Source organism: Cervus elaphus, chromosome 21 (genome assembly GCF_910594005.1).
Source record: "Cervus elaphus chromosome 21, mCerEla1.1, whole genome shotgun sequence".
Lineage (NCBI taxonomy): Eukaryota > Metazoa > Chordata > Mammalia > Artiodactyla > Cervidae > Cervus > Cervus elaphus.
The window spans coordinates 45,546,326-45,561,551 of NC_057835.1; the positions used below are offsets into that span (position 1 = coordinate 45,546,326).

The 15,226-nt window shown below is 39.0% G+C and overlaps 1 protein-coding gene across 1 annotated transcript in view; it reads left to right on the top strand.

Moving 5' to 3' along the window:
• STMN2 (stathmin 2) overlaps positions 1 to 15,226 on the top strand; it is a 56,299-nt gene that overhangs the window by 17,651 nt on the left and 23,422 nt on the right. Inside the window, exon 2 of the mRNA XM_043880397.1 lies at positions 11,709 to 11,804. Coding sequence (XP_043736332.1) covers positions 11,709 to 11,804 — 96 coding nt within the window. The remainder of the gene's footprint in view (positions 1 to 11,708; positions 11,805 to 15,226) is intronic.

The window sequence follows — 15,226 nt, forward strand, 5'->3', positions numbered from 1 at the left end:
TAAGTTCAAGTATATGATGGAAAGAATCCTATTTCAGAAAATGAGTCTTTAGGTGGTCAAGCTTGAGGAAGTAGCATTTGATTTTCAAAACAGAAAGCAATTTCCATGGCATATTTAGGTTAACCTCAAAATTCCTTCCACACTGTTTGGCTGCCTCGAAAATGGATGCTGAAGGTAATCACCCAGTGGAAGCTGTACCATTAAGAGACTTCACCTTCATTTCAAATGCTCTGGTACTTTCATCCATTCCCAGAGATATTCAAGAAGAATATCACTCAGTTGTTGTCTTTTAATATTGGTAGGAGTTCTAAATTTTGATAATGTGTCTATTTTCTGTTTTTCTTTAAATATATATTTGTTTGTTCTATTCTCTATGACACAAAATGACTGTAGGACATATTACTTAAGTGTGACTAGCAAGGTCACAAGATTTGTTTTCACTCGGGGGAAGAAATTTACCCGGCTGCTCAGGTTTTGTTCCCCCCTCCAGTTACCTAGGCATTTAATACACAGGTTTTGAATGGTTGACTAGAATAGAACTCCGAGAAACTTGCTTTGAAAATCCAACTTTCAGAGCACTAGTGAGTCAATGTTACCTACATTGAGACTCTAGAATTCTCCTTAGGTTTTGAGGAGCAAGCAAAATACCTCCTATATGAGGCTTTTTTGGCCTTTTCCTGAAATATTGTCTATTAATCATTTATATACCATTCATTTCCGAAGAAAAATTTTAGGGAGACTGCTATAAATACAGTTTGTATACTACCCAGATAGGAATTCTAGTCAATGGAAACTTATTAAGTATTATTTAACAATACCAGTAAGTTAAATGCTTCTTTTATTCTCAGTTGATGCTAGTAACTATTACAAGTAGTAAGGATTTTTTAAGATCCGTTCAGAACTAAAACAACAATATGGAACTCTTCAAATGCATAGAAACATTCCACCATTCCAAGGGAGTAGAGGTTTGTGTGAAAACTTCAAGAACTATGCTTTCAACTTCTAGCAAATTTTCAGATTGATAGAGGAATTAAATCAGGATATAACTAACAGGGGACTTCCCAGGTGGCTCATGGCAATCCACTCCAGTATTCTTGCCTGGAGAATCCCATGGAAAGGGGAGCCTAGCAGGCTACAGTCCATAAGGTCGCAAAGAGTCAGACATGGCTGAAGCGACCGAGCACACACACACACACAACTAATACGAATTGCCCCACAAATTATTGCAGAATCCCTGCTTAATCAGATTGTTTTCTTTTTAATGTTCTGTATAAATTAGCATATTCCATTATCTGAAGATAGGCAACCCCATCTTGTAATGACAGAGAGGACTCCCTTTTAATTCATTGTATCTTCAGCATCTAAACCACTGATCAATTCAAGAGAAAAGTCAACTGGCCTATTAAGTGAGATAAAGTTATGTGAATCTTATATTAGTTTTTTTTGTTTCTCACTTGTCAGAAAAGTATTGCATTTTTCATTTCTGAAAGTTCTTGCTTGGACTGAGACTATAATAGGAAATTCACCATATATGCAATTTTATACTTCCTTTTGCAATTCAGAAACATGAATCATAGTCAGACTTAATTCTAAAATCCATGGGAAGGGGAACCCAGAGCTTATTTTCTAGAGAAAGGCTACATGTTACAACAAAAAGAATAAAGAAACCAATATCCTCCTCATTGATGACACAACATTTTTGATTCTAGAATTTATACCATAGTCAGTCTGCATAAGAAGTATGAGTTTTGCTGAACTAAGAATGGGTACAAAGTATTTTTCTACTCTCAGTCAAAAGTTTAAAAGTAATAGGACAAGATTTAAATGAGTTGGGTGTCACATTTAGCCATTTTGGAGACACAATTCAGAGAACATCATGGCAGCCCCTGAAGGGCCCTTCCCTGGTGTCTCAGATGGTAAAGAATCTGCCTGCAATGCAGGACACCCAGGTTTGATCCCTGGTTCAGGAAGATCCCCTGCGGAGGGGTATGGCAAAGCACTCCAATATTCTTGCCTGGAGAATTCCATGGACAGTGGAGCCTGGTGGGTTACAGTCCATGCGGTTGCAAAGAGTCAGACACAGCTGAGCAACTAACACTTTCTGGTTTAGGAGACCACAGGGAAGACTAGGGAAAAAGGGAGGAAAAAACCCATTGCACTATGAGAACTTCACTCAGTCACATGAACAGACTGTTCTTTCACTCTGGTTTTCTCTCATTTTAGTCCCAACTAATTTAGCTATCATCCTAGGCTTGTGACTACTGCTGAAGACTTAAGAAAAATATATCCTTTGATACCTAAAATTAGGCTTGGTAATAAAATCTTGACTTGCAGACAAAATAAAGTGCTTCCATTACTCTTGTGTAAACCACAGTGTAGTTTGGTCTCCATGTAAGACTACAAGAATTTCTTTCATCACAGGAAAAGATAAAAGAATAGCACCCTGCATGGTTAAATTCCCATTAAACTCAACAGACGTTTGACTTGGAAGTAAGAGTAAGGTGTAAAGTTCCAAGTTGATACAATTTACTGCTTTTATTACAGTTTTGACCCCAGGGACTGAATCAGGTCACCCAGTTTCTTTTCCTTGTTACAACTATTTGACCAGTTATCAATGGAATTGAAATTTAAGAGTCTCATATGCTTCTGTAAAATCCAATGATGCGTTGTACAGCTTTGACCTTCTTAAATGTCCCTTGATTTGATTTGATATCTATTCCTACAGAAAAAAATATGCTGCTTTGGCTGATCAAAATATTAACTTTTCAAAACCTCTGTGGCTATTATAGCTTAGGAGATCATAATTCTTATGGGGAGATGTGCATAGAATAAATACCAGCTGAATCCATATTTATTCTAAGCCAATTAGCATTACATCATCATGGCAGAAATATCTAGACCATTACCTCATATCAGAGATCTTCTGGGATGTTAAAATAGATCTTGAAAAATCTGAGATTTCTTTTTCATGTAAATGTTGAGTTCTCAATTATGTATTCATCAAGCAAAGTTTTTTTAGGGCCCAGATAGAAGCCAATATAGTATGCAAATGCTTTAAATAAAGTCATTTTCATGCATTTCATCCTTCAAGAGGAAAATCAGTGATGGGGCTCTTGAAAGTATTTCTAAATGGGATGATAAATCTGAGTTTTAGAAAATAATCTGATCTGAGATTCTAAGACCCCAAAACAATCAGACTACCAAATGCAACACACACACAAACACACACATACACACACACACACACAATATAGTTAAAATCAAGTTAAAGTGAGCAGCAGGAGCTTAATTTATGACATGAATAAAGCATCAAAAAAAAGAGCTTATAGGTAACTGATTCTCACCTATTTGAAGACTTAGAAAATAGGAGGGCTAGAGAGGAAGACAGTTAGAAGATCAGTGGTAGAGTGTGGGTTCAATGTTTAATGACTGTGGGTATAAATGAGTCTTTTTAGAACTGATTAGCCAAGGACCTTGTTTCTCCCTTTATGTCATTGAAACTGTGTCACCAGCACCCAGAGTATTACCAAGAATATCCTCAACTGTCACCCCCATTTTCCAGATTCTAAAGATTCCCCTACCTGGAAATGCTTCTTTCCCCCAAAGAAAGAAGTGCTTTTAATTTACTGTTTATATGTAACAAATTGGAAAGCTTCAAATGTCAATGAAATCTCTTAGAAATCAATGCAAATATACTTGCTGTGAAACCAGTGCTAGGGAACTATATCCTACATTCTGTATATCATCTACCTTGGCCCTTTACTTTCTGCCTAGAGACCTTTCAAAAGAAGAAATTTAGGTTGACTCCAAGTTGTGTATTTTAGGACTTGCAAAAAAAAAAAAAAAAAACCTCTGCTGGACTAAGATGATCACAGGAGAAACATGAGAAAGGAAGGTGCTAACAGACCCTGAGCTTCCTTCATCAGGGCCCCTGAAACACAAGTCCATAGCCAAGTGGTCAATGCCCTGAACGTCTGCTCACACAGATGTTAAGAACACTGTTCTGTGGGGACACAGACAAGCAGCCCATTCAGAGATTATGACGTATTTCCTCCCAAAATAGTATATAAATGATATTTCCAGAGCATTCCATAGCTGTCTTTCATGTGTTAATAGAAAGTCTAATACATATCACTTTTTTTACACTCAGCATTAGCCAAAACTGAGGAGTCAAATAAAATTTTTCTCAGAATGAGTAAGCAAATGATATTTTTGTGATACTGCTGATTCCAAGTCAAATAACAAAGTGAGTATGAGAAGTCATATTAATGGCCACTCCCACACAAGCCAGGTGAAATACAAAACTGAACGTTTTTTAAAAACTCATTTTTAATTATTTGGACCTTTCAAAAACAATGCAGTATATTGCCATGAATAATATACATCGTTTTCTTGTTGAAACACAATTGTATAAAATTAAGATGTATTTGAAAGTTTAAGCAAAGGGTTAGAGTCTGATATATATTTAGAAGAATGGGAGAAACAATTTTATACATATATAATATAAATGTTATGTGTTCCCAACCCAGGGATTGAACCCAGGTCTCCTGCATTGCAGGCAGATTCTTTACCATCTGCTTCCCTGGTGGCTCAGATGGTAAAGAATCTCCCTGCAATGCGGGAGACCCAGGTTTGATCCCTGGGTCAGGAAGATCCCCTGGAGAAGGAAATGGCAACCCATTCCAGTATTCTTGCCTGGGAAATCCCATGGACAGAAGAGTCAGCAGGCTACAGTCCATGGGGTCAGAAAGAGTCAGACATGACTGAAGCGACTTAGCATCCACATTGCTATTATTCAGAGTTCATTGTAGCCACTTGGAAAAAATGGAAAACTATGTGTTCATACACCATTAGGTTAAGTGGATATTGCTATAAAATCATTATACATCTTGTGGGTTGAATTTTAAATGAATTTACTAGAGAAATACACTTACTTGAAAACATTAATAGTTAATAGCAAATGCAGCCAACAATGAAAACTATTATATGGAATTACCTGCCTCCGCCCACATCCTTACAAGCACGCACACTCTGTTTGGTGTTGAGCATAGTGAAAAGATTAATATATGCTGACTTCCAAAAACCAATGAAGGAAATGATTGTCAATTCAAAGGGTGAAATTTCAATAGTGAAATTCAATTTCTATTCAATAGAAATAACATGTTTCTAATAGCATTTGCACTTGCTTGGGATTTGGTTTATTGGTAATAAAAAAGTTTACCCAAATTATATATATTTCAGTACTTCAACCCATGGTCTGTTTTCTGCAAAGCCAACTTATCTTACTGGACTCAGTTTTAGCAACACTTTCTCTGGAAAGCTTCCCTTGGCTACCCAGCCATGAGGCTCTCTCACCCTCTTCCATCTACCCTTGACTCCAAATTTCTATCAATTCACCTTTCATAAAATCCCTTGCATCTTCTCTTTCCTTTTCCTCTGCATTTAGTTCAGTTCAGTTCCTCTGCATTACCATTTCCCAAAGTCACACTGCATTCTCTACTGAACTTTATTCAGTTGTTTCTTAACTTTATTCAATGTGTCTCCTGGTGTCTTTCCTGAACAAAATGGCCAAATAGATCTAAGAAGAGCCTTTTATCAGGTAATTCCACTTTCAAAATGTTCAACGGCTACCTATTGCTAGGATGACTTGTAACAGACAAATTTTCCAACCATGAAAGAGGATGTCATTAATGGGCTTAAACCAGGGTGATACAGGCAAACCAGAACTTAACCAAAAATCAAACCAATGCCAACTATGTGCTTCTCAAACTTTCTCACATAAATATTCCTAAAGTAAAAGTGAAGTCGCTTAGTCGTGTCCAACTCTTTGCAACCCCATGAACAGTAGCCTGCACCAGGCTCCTCCGTCCATGGAATTTTCTCGGCAAGAGTACTGGAGTGGGTTGCCATTTCCTTCTCCAGGGAATCTTTCCAACCCAGGGATCGAACCCAGATCTCCTGCATTGCAGACAGACTTGTTTCTTAACTTTATTCAGTGCGTCTCCTTGTGTCTTTCCTCAATAAAATGGCCAAATCTATCTAAGGAGAGCTTTACCATCTGAGCCACAAGGGAAGTAGATATTCCTAAGGGTGGGGTCAAACTCTCAGGTTCAAATTTCTTTTACATTTACACATTTAAAATTCTTAAAATACTAACATTTTAGTATATATTCATGTTTGTTTTAATATAAACATAATGGTTTAAGTCACAACCATCCTTTTACATGAGCAAAAATTCAAAACATCTTACCGAAAATCCTGGCACACAGCTGACCTCAAAGAAGACTTCCTATCAGGGCACAGCTTCTAACACCCCTTTGTGGCAGAGTCTTTGAGACGCCATTCACAAAGATTAGGAGGTGAAAGATGCTCCCTGGAATGAGCTGCGTCATTCATCCTTAAGTGAACTCACTGTTCCACCCATAAAAGTTTTCCATACGGTCTCTTTAGAAGACCATTTCCATGTCAACAATAATAAATTTGGCTTCTCTCTTCTTTGCTTCCCTCTCCTCTACTCAGGCTTACAGTTACAGTCCACTTGGCTCTGGCCGCCATATATTGGATTGGTCAAAATGTTCATTTGGGAACTTGTTATAAAAAAAACCCAAATAAGCTTTTTGGTGAACCCAATAAAATACAAGATAATCAGTTAAAGTTGAATTTCAGAAAAGCATAGAATGGCTTTCAGTATGTCCCATGCAATATTTGGATTAAAACTTAACTAGATGTTGGTATTTTTATTTGCTTTAAATACGGCAACTCTAACTATAAAGTCATTCCTGACCACCCTCTCCACAAACCCAGGACTTGGAGGTTCTTTTGAATTTCTAGTACGATTCATCTGTGCCTCTATTTGACACTTAGCTTATTTTGCATGTGTTTCTATCACTTTTTAGCTTCCCTGGTGGCTCACATGTTAAAGAATCTGCCTGCAGTGAAGGGGACCAGGGTTCGATCCCTGGGTTGGGAAGATCCTCTGGAAAAGGGAATGGCAACCCACTCCAGTATTCTTGTCTAGAGAATTCCATGGACAGAGGAGCCTGGTGGTCTATAGTCCATGGGGTCGCAAAGAGTCAGATATGATTGAGCAACTAACACATTCAGTTTCACACTATCGCTTTTTACATCTGTATACTTCACTTCCCTGACTTGAAAGCTCCTAAGAATGAGGACACATATATTATATCTCTTTGTAATTTCATAATGCCTCACAGAAACTGTTGACCATGGATACTGACCATAAACACTTTTTAATTGAGAGACATTCAAAATCAATGAACAAAATAGCCAACAATGATTCACAAAGCAACTGCCTTCTGTTCCATTCAGGACTATGCTGTAAATTAGTTTATAAATGAGTAAGATGCAACATTTGCCTTTAAAGAGCTTAGTTTAGTAAACAAAAAGTACACATCAAAAGTAGTAATGAAGGAGTCTTGTTCAGTTGCTAAGTCATCTCCGACTCTTTGCAACCCTGTGGACTATAGCCCACCAGGTTCCTCTGTCCAAGAGATTCTCCAGGCAAAGATACTGGAATGGGTTGCCATTTCCTCCCTGAGGGGATCTCTCTGACCCAGGGATCAAACCCAGTGTCTTTTATGTCTCCTGCATTGGTAGGCAGGTTATTTACCACTAGCACCACCTGGAAAGCCCAGAGTTTGCTCTAATTACGTCCACTGAGTCAGAGATGCTATCTTTATCTCATTCTCTACCACCCCATTCTCCTGCCTTCAATCTTTCCCAGCATCAGGGTCTTTTCCAATGAGTCGGCTTTTTGCATCAGGTGGCCAAAGTACTGGAGCTTCAGCTTCAGCATCAGTCCTTCCAGTGAAGGGGCCTAAGCAGTATATAATCAAGTAGAACAATATAATAAAGATTAGGTATTACAGCCTCCTAAGGACAATAGGAGATCAACGTGGATAGCAGCCCTAAGAGAGGGAAACAGTGAGGAGCAGGGATCTGAATTGAGATTCAGATCTTGGGAAGGATGTAGATGAGAGGATTAGAAAGGGAAGTGTCACCTGGGGGAAAGTGGGTAATGGAGCCAGGGAGGAAGAGACCCTTCTTCACAGTCTGCCTTTGCTACTTGGCAACCATCAGAATTTGCTTGGGCTGTGGTTTCAACTGGCTTTAAGGGGTTCCCTAGGATTCAGAGCGGAGAAGGCAATGGCACCCCACTCCAGTACACTTGCCTGGAAAATCCCATGGACAGAGAAGTCTGGTAGGCTGCAGTCCATGGGGTCACAAAGAGTCGGACACGACTGAGCGACTTCACTTTCACTTTTCACTTTCATGCATTGGAGAAGGAAATGGCAACCCACTCCAGTGTTCTTGCCTGGAGAATCCCAGGGACGGGGGAGCCTGGTGGGCTGCTGTCTATGGGGTCACCCAGAGTCCGACATGACTGAAGCGACTTAGCAGCAGCAGCAGCAGCAGGATTCAGAGCAACTGTAGGAGTGAAACTCTACGCCATATCTACTGCTAGATAGTCAATCATGCCATATAGAGTCACAGGTCTTGATTTTTAGAAATAATCAAAGTGCACTGTCATGTGTAAAACAGATAGCTAGTGGGAACCTACTGTATACAGCAGGGAGCTCATCGGTGCTCTGTGATGACCTAGATGGGGGAGGGAGGGAGGACCAAAAGGGAGGGGATATCTGTATAGAGATAGCTGATTCACTTAATTTTACAGCAGAAACTAGCAACATTTTAAAGCTACCATACCCCAGTGAAAAAGAAGGAGGCTAAGAAAGAAATCACCCACAAACTGGGGCTGTCCCCAGACCACCTCAGAGAAGAAAGAACAAGTGTTTCTATCAGTCACAGTTATACATTACACATGGGCGCCAAACGTGTTGGTTCCTGACAACGTGTACACCCATATCAAGTACAATTAGAGCAGTGAGTGACCTTCCTGAAAATTAGTGAACTGCATTTCCAAGGAACTAAGGACTGATGGTGAGGAGTATTTTCTTTTGCAGGAAATCTTTTTCTTCTACACCTTTAATCTGTAACCGCTGTAAGAAAGAAAGTCTTTTTTTTAACTGAAGTATAGTTGATTTACAATATTGTGTTAGTTTCAGGTATACAACAATGTGATTTCATTATATTTTTTTCACATTACTTTCCATTATAGATTATTACAAGATATTGAATATTGTTCCCTGTGCCATTCAGCAAAGCCTTGTTGCTTATCTATCTTAGGTGTAGTAGTTTGTACCTGTTAATCCCATACTTATAATTTACCCCTGCCCCCAATTCCTTTCCACTTGGTAACTGTAAGTTTGTTTTCTATGCCTATGAGACTGTTTCTGTTTTGTATATAGATTCATTTGTATTATTTTTTAAGTTCCACATGTAAGTGATATCATATAATATTTGTCTTTCTCTGACTTAGTTTGATATTCTCTAGGTCCATCTATGTTGATGAAAATGGCAATATATCATTCTTTTTTATTATATATATAATATATATTATCAGAATAATGTAATACATATATATATATAGTTGATGGGAAATTGGTTTGTTTCTATGCATTGGCTATTATGAATAGTGCAGCTATGAACTTTGGGATGCATGTATCTTTCCAATTAGAGTTTTCATCTTTTCCAAATATATGCTCAGGAGAGGAATTGCTGGATCATATGGTAGCTCTTTTTTTTTTTTTTTTAAGGAAACTCCATACATACTGTTTTCCACAGTGGCTGCTCTAGTTTACATCCCCACCAACAATGTAGGAGGGTTCCCTTTCCTAGACAAAATATCTTTTATTTTGGTTTTTGATTGTCCTTCCTTAATAAGGTTGATATCTTTAATATGTGCTTCTAATACGTGCTTAATTTTGCAAAGTATTTCAGATACCATATGGCGTCCTCTTACTAAAAGACTTACAAGCTACAAAGCTTTGCTGTTTGGTTTTAATCAGCTCATGGAATTACACACATTGAACGTCAGAATGTTCTCATGTGATACTGTGATTCACACTGAACATCCATGTGAAGATTGGCTTGAACCTTTATAAGGGACATAATTTTATTAACTAAATAGACACATAAGACAAAGAAATATAGTTTCAGCCTTCTAAAATTCCAAAGGCATTCAATAAAATCTCTGAGAATGGGTATTAGCAGAGCTCTTTTGGTACAAGGCAAATTGTGTTGCTTATTTTAAAGAAATAAGCTAAATAGGGAGGGAGATTCTTTTAGAGAGGCTCAAGGTGTGTTATGTTGAACCATATGCAATATGGCAATATTTGACCTTTGTATGCAGTTCACAGGGCTTCCCTGGTGACTCAGATGGTAAAGAATCACCTGCAGTGCAGGAGATCCAGGTTCAATCCCTGGTTTGGGGAGATCCCCCGGAGAAGGGAATGGCTACCCACTCCAGTATTCTTGCCTAGACAATTTCACAAGCATGTCCAGCACTCTTAACACACTAAATAAAGCTCATCTTGAAAGTAGAGCTAGAAACCTCTTAGCAAGTTTAAGACCTTGATTTACTACATTTTATCAAGACCCCAACATGGTCACTAGTAATATATGACTTCAGCCTCTGTGGTCCATTTCATTTGCAAAATTGATGGTAAGGTGGGTAGACAGTTGACTAAATGATCTCTTAGAACCTTCCCAACCTAAATTTGTGTACCTCTAAAGCATCCAGATATTGACTCTATTTTCTTCTGGCTAACCACAGATGCACCTGGCAATAATGCCCAAACAATCTTCTGCGAGTTCTCACCTTCCCAAGGCACTCCTCTCCCGTGGATGCATAACCATCAGAAGACCCTGCCAAGAGGCACTAGGTCCCTGTGAGGTTCAGTATGTTAGGACCTCACCATCTGTTTATACATTCTCATAAGTTAGTCAACAAAATCTCTCTATGATTCCTCTTTCATTTTCCTTAATTGATTATTCTTGAGAATTAATAATCAACAAAGGTTAGAGAATCCCACCTCCTTATCCCCATCTGTTGTCTCAGTGATGGCCAACAGTGATAAGAGGCCCCCATGGTCACCTAGGCAGGAGGCTTCTTGAGAGGAAAAGAGAAAAATGAAATAGGGGTTGGGAGGGATTAAGAAGGAAGGAGGTCCGAATCCCTGCAGCTGCTTGGCATCTGAACTGAGTGCGCAGAGAGGAAGGGAGATCCTTATCAGATCTCTGGTCCAGGTTTGTTTTTGTGTGTAAAGAGAGAGATAAATGAAACTGCACTTGGGGATGAAGAGAAGGCAGCACACTGGTCCCTGGAAGATGTACTTGCTTAACAGTTGTCCTGATGAATTCTCTGCCTCTTCCCAAATGACTATGTGGCCATTCAGATTTAACAAAGCACACCTCCTGAAGCTGACTTACATACAACAGACCTGTGCACACATGTATAGAATGAACCTATCTGTCCATTTTGTCTGTTTCCGTTTCCTCCGTATCTTTCTTGTCTCTCCCTCCTACCTTGCTGGATCTCAATTCCTTCTACCTTCCTTTCTTTCTCTAGCTCCCTTCCCCTCACTTCTTACCTAACCTGCAGTAATTTGCATTTTATGTCCTCTGTAATAAGAAATATGCACCCCAGAGTTCTGTTTGCATCGAATTTGTGAGAGTCCCTGCCAACTTTAATTCTACAAGAGGCTATAACAATTATTCAGATGAAATGAAGCATTCAGAGGAAATTCAGGAAATGAGACTTGCTAATCTTGAGCTGTTTGTTTCAGCCTACAAGGAAAAAATGAAGGAACTGTCCATGCTGTCCTTGATCTGCTCTTGCTTCTACCCGGAACCTCGCAACATCAACATCTATACTTACGATGGTGAGTTGCCTACAAAATGCCCCTGCTGGCTGGACCAGCTTAAAAAGCTTGGATGTGGTTGCTTCTCTCTCACAGCTCCTCATATAATGAAATCAATATTTTGTAGATCTTGCTATTGACTTGCCAGGTCTCGCTAATGGGTCTTATTGATTGCTATTTGCTGAAAACAATATGAGTTTGATGCTAATAACAGCACATTCATGTCTTTTAAGAAAGATGGCTGAGTTGTTATCAGCTATCTTATCCAGCATATCAACATCCGCAATATGTTCAAAGCTTCTCTTTGCAAATAACATAATATACTAAGCTATAATTAGAGAAGATCACAGTTTGCAAGAAAATGCTTTATAGTTAGAAAACTCAGGAAAGAAAATCAGCCACCAACAGTTTATGCGTTAATGTAGTCTTTATAAAGGTTTCTTAGGTGGCACTAGTGCCAATGCAGGAGACATAAGAGACGTGGGTTTGATTCCTGGGTTGGGAAGATCCCCTGGAGAAGGACATGGAAACTCACTCCAGTATTATTGCCTGGAGTATTATCGCTCCTCTGGCCATGGAAATCCCGTGGACAGAGGAGCCTTGTAGTCTACAGTCCATAACGTTGCAAAGAGTCAGACACGACAGAAACAACTTAGTACACACGGTCTTTATAAAATCCCCGTATTTTCTGTATGCATCTCAACAACCTAATACGTTCCAATAATAAAACTGACTTATGACTGAAGTCCAGATAAAGAGGATTTTAAATGAAAATCCTGAATGATTGGCATAGCTATGAACCTTATTTTGCAGTGAAAACCTTTTGGTTTGATTTATCCTGGTTCATTCTGCTTAGTTTGATGACCATCCTGGTGCTGCCACTGTCTGCCTGACCTTGGGCAGGTGACTCAGATTCTTTGAGCCTTATTTAACTCTAGTATCTTCCTGCCAGTGTTTTTGTGGAGTTTAAATGGTTTAATGCAAGTTTGTGGCATTTAAATGGTTTCACGTTTAGCACTGAGCCTGTCCTCTTGTAAGCATTCAGAATGGTAGCCGTTATTATCAAGAATGCCGTCTTCACTTGATGTGATGTATATGTGCTCAGTGCAGTCATGTCCCACTCTTTGTGACCCCATGGACCATAGCCCATCAGGCTCCTCTGTCCATGGGATTTCCCAGGCAAGAATACTGGAGTGGGCTGCCATTTCCTTCTCCAGGGGATCTTCCTGACCCAGGGATCAAACCCACGTCTCTTGCATCTCTTGCATTAGCAGACAAATTCTTTACCACTAGCACCACCCGGGAAACCCATCTTCACTTAATTCTGTCCATTTATCAAAATGTTTGGGGCTGTTATATGTGTAGTAAAAATGAGGGATGTTTGGCTACCTGTTTGGCTCATGACAATTTTTTCTTTTACATGTGTGTAAGGAAATACATTACAGGTAAGGCAAAGGGATCTATGGCAGTTAACTGCTTCTCTGCCTTTAAAATATTCCAGGACTCAAAGGAGTTTTTCTTCCAAATTGATTCTTTCGTGGCATAACCATCATGAATATGAATTAACTGTTTCACAAAGGAATGCCTTTCATGCAAATAAAGTTCAGTTTCCAACCAAAATTCTCATTAGAATGCAGGCCCATGCTTACTTTGTATAAGTTCATTCAGTCAACAAATACACTGGACTGCTCTTCTGAGACACTAATATGTCGCCATGTATTGTCACTGAGGCTTCAATGATGACTACGGCTCAGGAAGGCACCAATGACAAGTACAGCTAAGGCCTCTTCCAGGCACTCATGGCCTTGGAGAGGAGAATTACAACATGCAGATAGCCAGTGAGTGGAGCACAGTGCGGTTAAGACAGAGGTTATACACATTTACTGGTAGGACACAGAAGATAGTGATGGTGTCTGCCTTTTTAGGGACTGGAGAGGGGGAAATGAAAATCAGAAGTTGTGTATAAGCTGAGTCTTAGAAGTCAGAAAGACAATTTACCATAGCTCATGCACTATTTCCTTAAAGAATTGGTAGAGAATTTCAAATTCCCAAAGTCTTTAACCTTGTCTTGTGTTTCTGTACTGGATAATATTTACTGTAGACAACATTATAACAAGCATTTACTGGAGACCAACAATTATAATAAGAATTAATAATAATAATTGTTTACATTTATAAAGCCTGTGCTTTACATTTAGTATCCTTTATAAATCTTTTTGGAACTGGTTCACAATTTAATTTTTTTAACTGCTGTATTGAAGTAACATACAAAAGGCTGCACATATTTAATGTATGTAATTTAATTAATTTGGACAAGTATCTTTTATCTTTTAATTTCACCATGGTCTTGTGAGAAAGGTGCTTTTCATCTGCATCTTTTAGATGAGGAAATGGAAACTTAAAGAAGTGAATTCATCTTCCCGATATCACATGCTTACTAGTAAGAAGGGCTTACTAGTAGTAGTAGCAGTGTTAGTCACTCAGTCTTGTCCAACTCTTTGCAATCCCACAGACTGTAGCCTGCCAGGCTCCTCTGTCCATGGGATTCTCTAAGCAAGAATACTGGAGTGGACTGCCATTCCTTTCTCCAGAGGATCTTCCCGACCCAGGGATTACTATATGGATGCAAATTCAGGCAGTTCTGATTTTGTAGTCTCTAACTCTATCCATTTAAAATCCCATCACTTTATCAAACAAAGTGATTTTTGTTTGCTACTGTTCTCTTGAAATCCTTTTCCATAAGTTTACATATTTTTTATAGAATTGTACTTAAAGTATAAGTACAAATTTGGATGCCTTCACAAAGATTTTGAATATTTTTATAATTGTGAAAAAACCCACATCATTTTTATTATACTTATTGAATTGACTTTGTCTATACGAGCGCACTTCCCAGGTGGTGCTTGTGGTAAAGACATGCCTGCCAATGCAGAAGATGCAGGAGATGCAGGTTCAATCCCTGGATCAGGAAGATCCGCTGGAGAAGGAAATGGCAACCCACTCCAGTAATTTTGCCTGGAGAGTCCCGTGGACAGAGGAGCCTGTGGGCTACAGTCCATGGGGTCACAAAGAGATGATTCACGACTGAGCACACACATATGATCTGTTAACATTCATAGATCTAAATAAGTTCAGTTCCTGTTCACCGGGGGTCACTGTAGACCACAACCTCAAAATACACTCATCAGATTGCTAAGAGAATTTAAAGGAAGCCAATAGTCACATCAAGAGAAGTGATATTTCTTCTTTGCTCTGCTCTAGTTAGAACTTGCCTGGAAACCTGGCCAGCTTGGTTGCCACAGTTTTCAAGGGACATTAATAAATTAGCAAGCCCTGTGAGGTTAGGGAGTGATGTAGCAGTAAGGATCTAAAAACAGTATCATTTTGGGGCACTGAGGATGTTTTAAGCTGGGGAAAAAATTGAAATAGAAGATCATAACTAT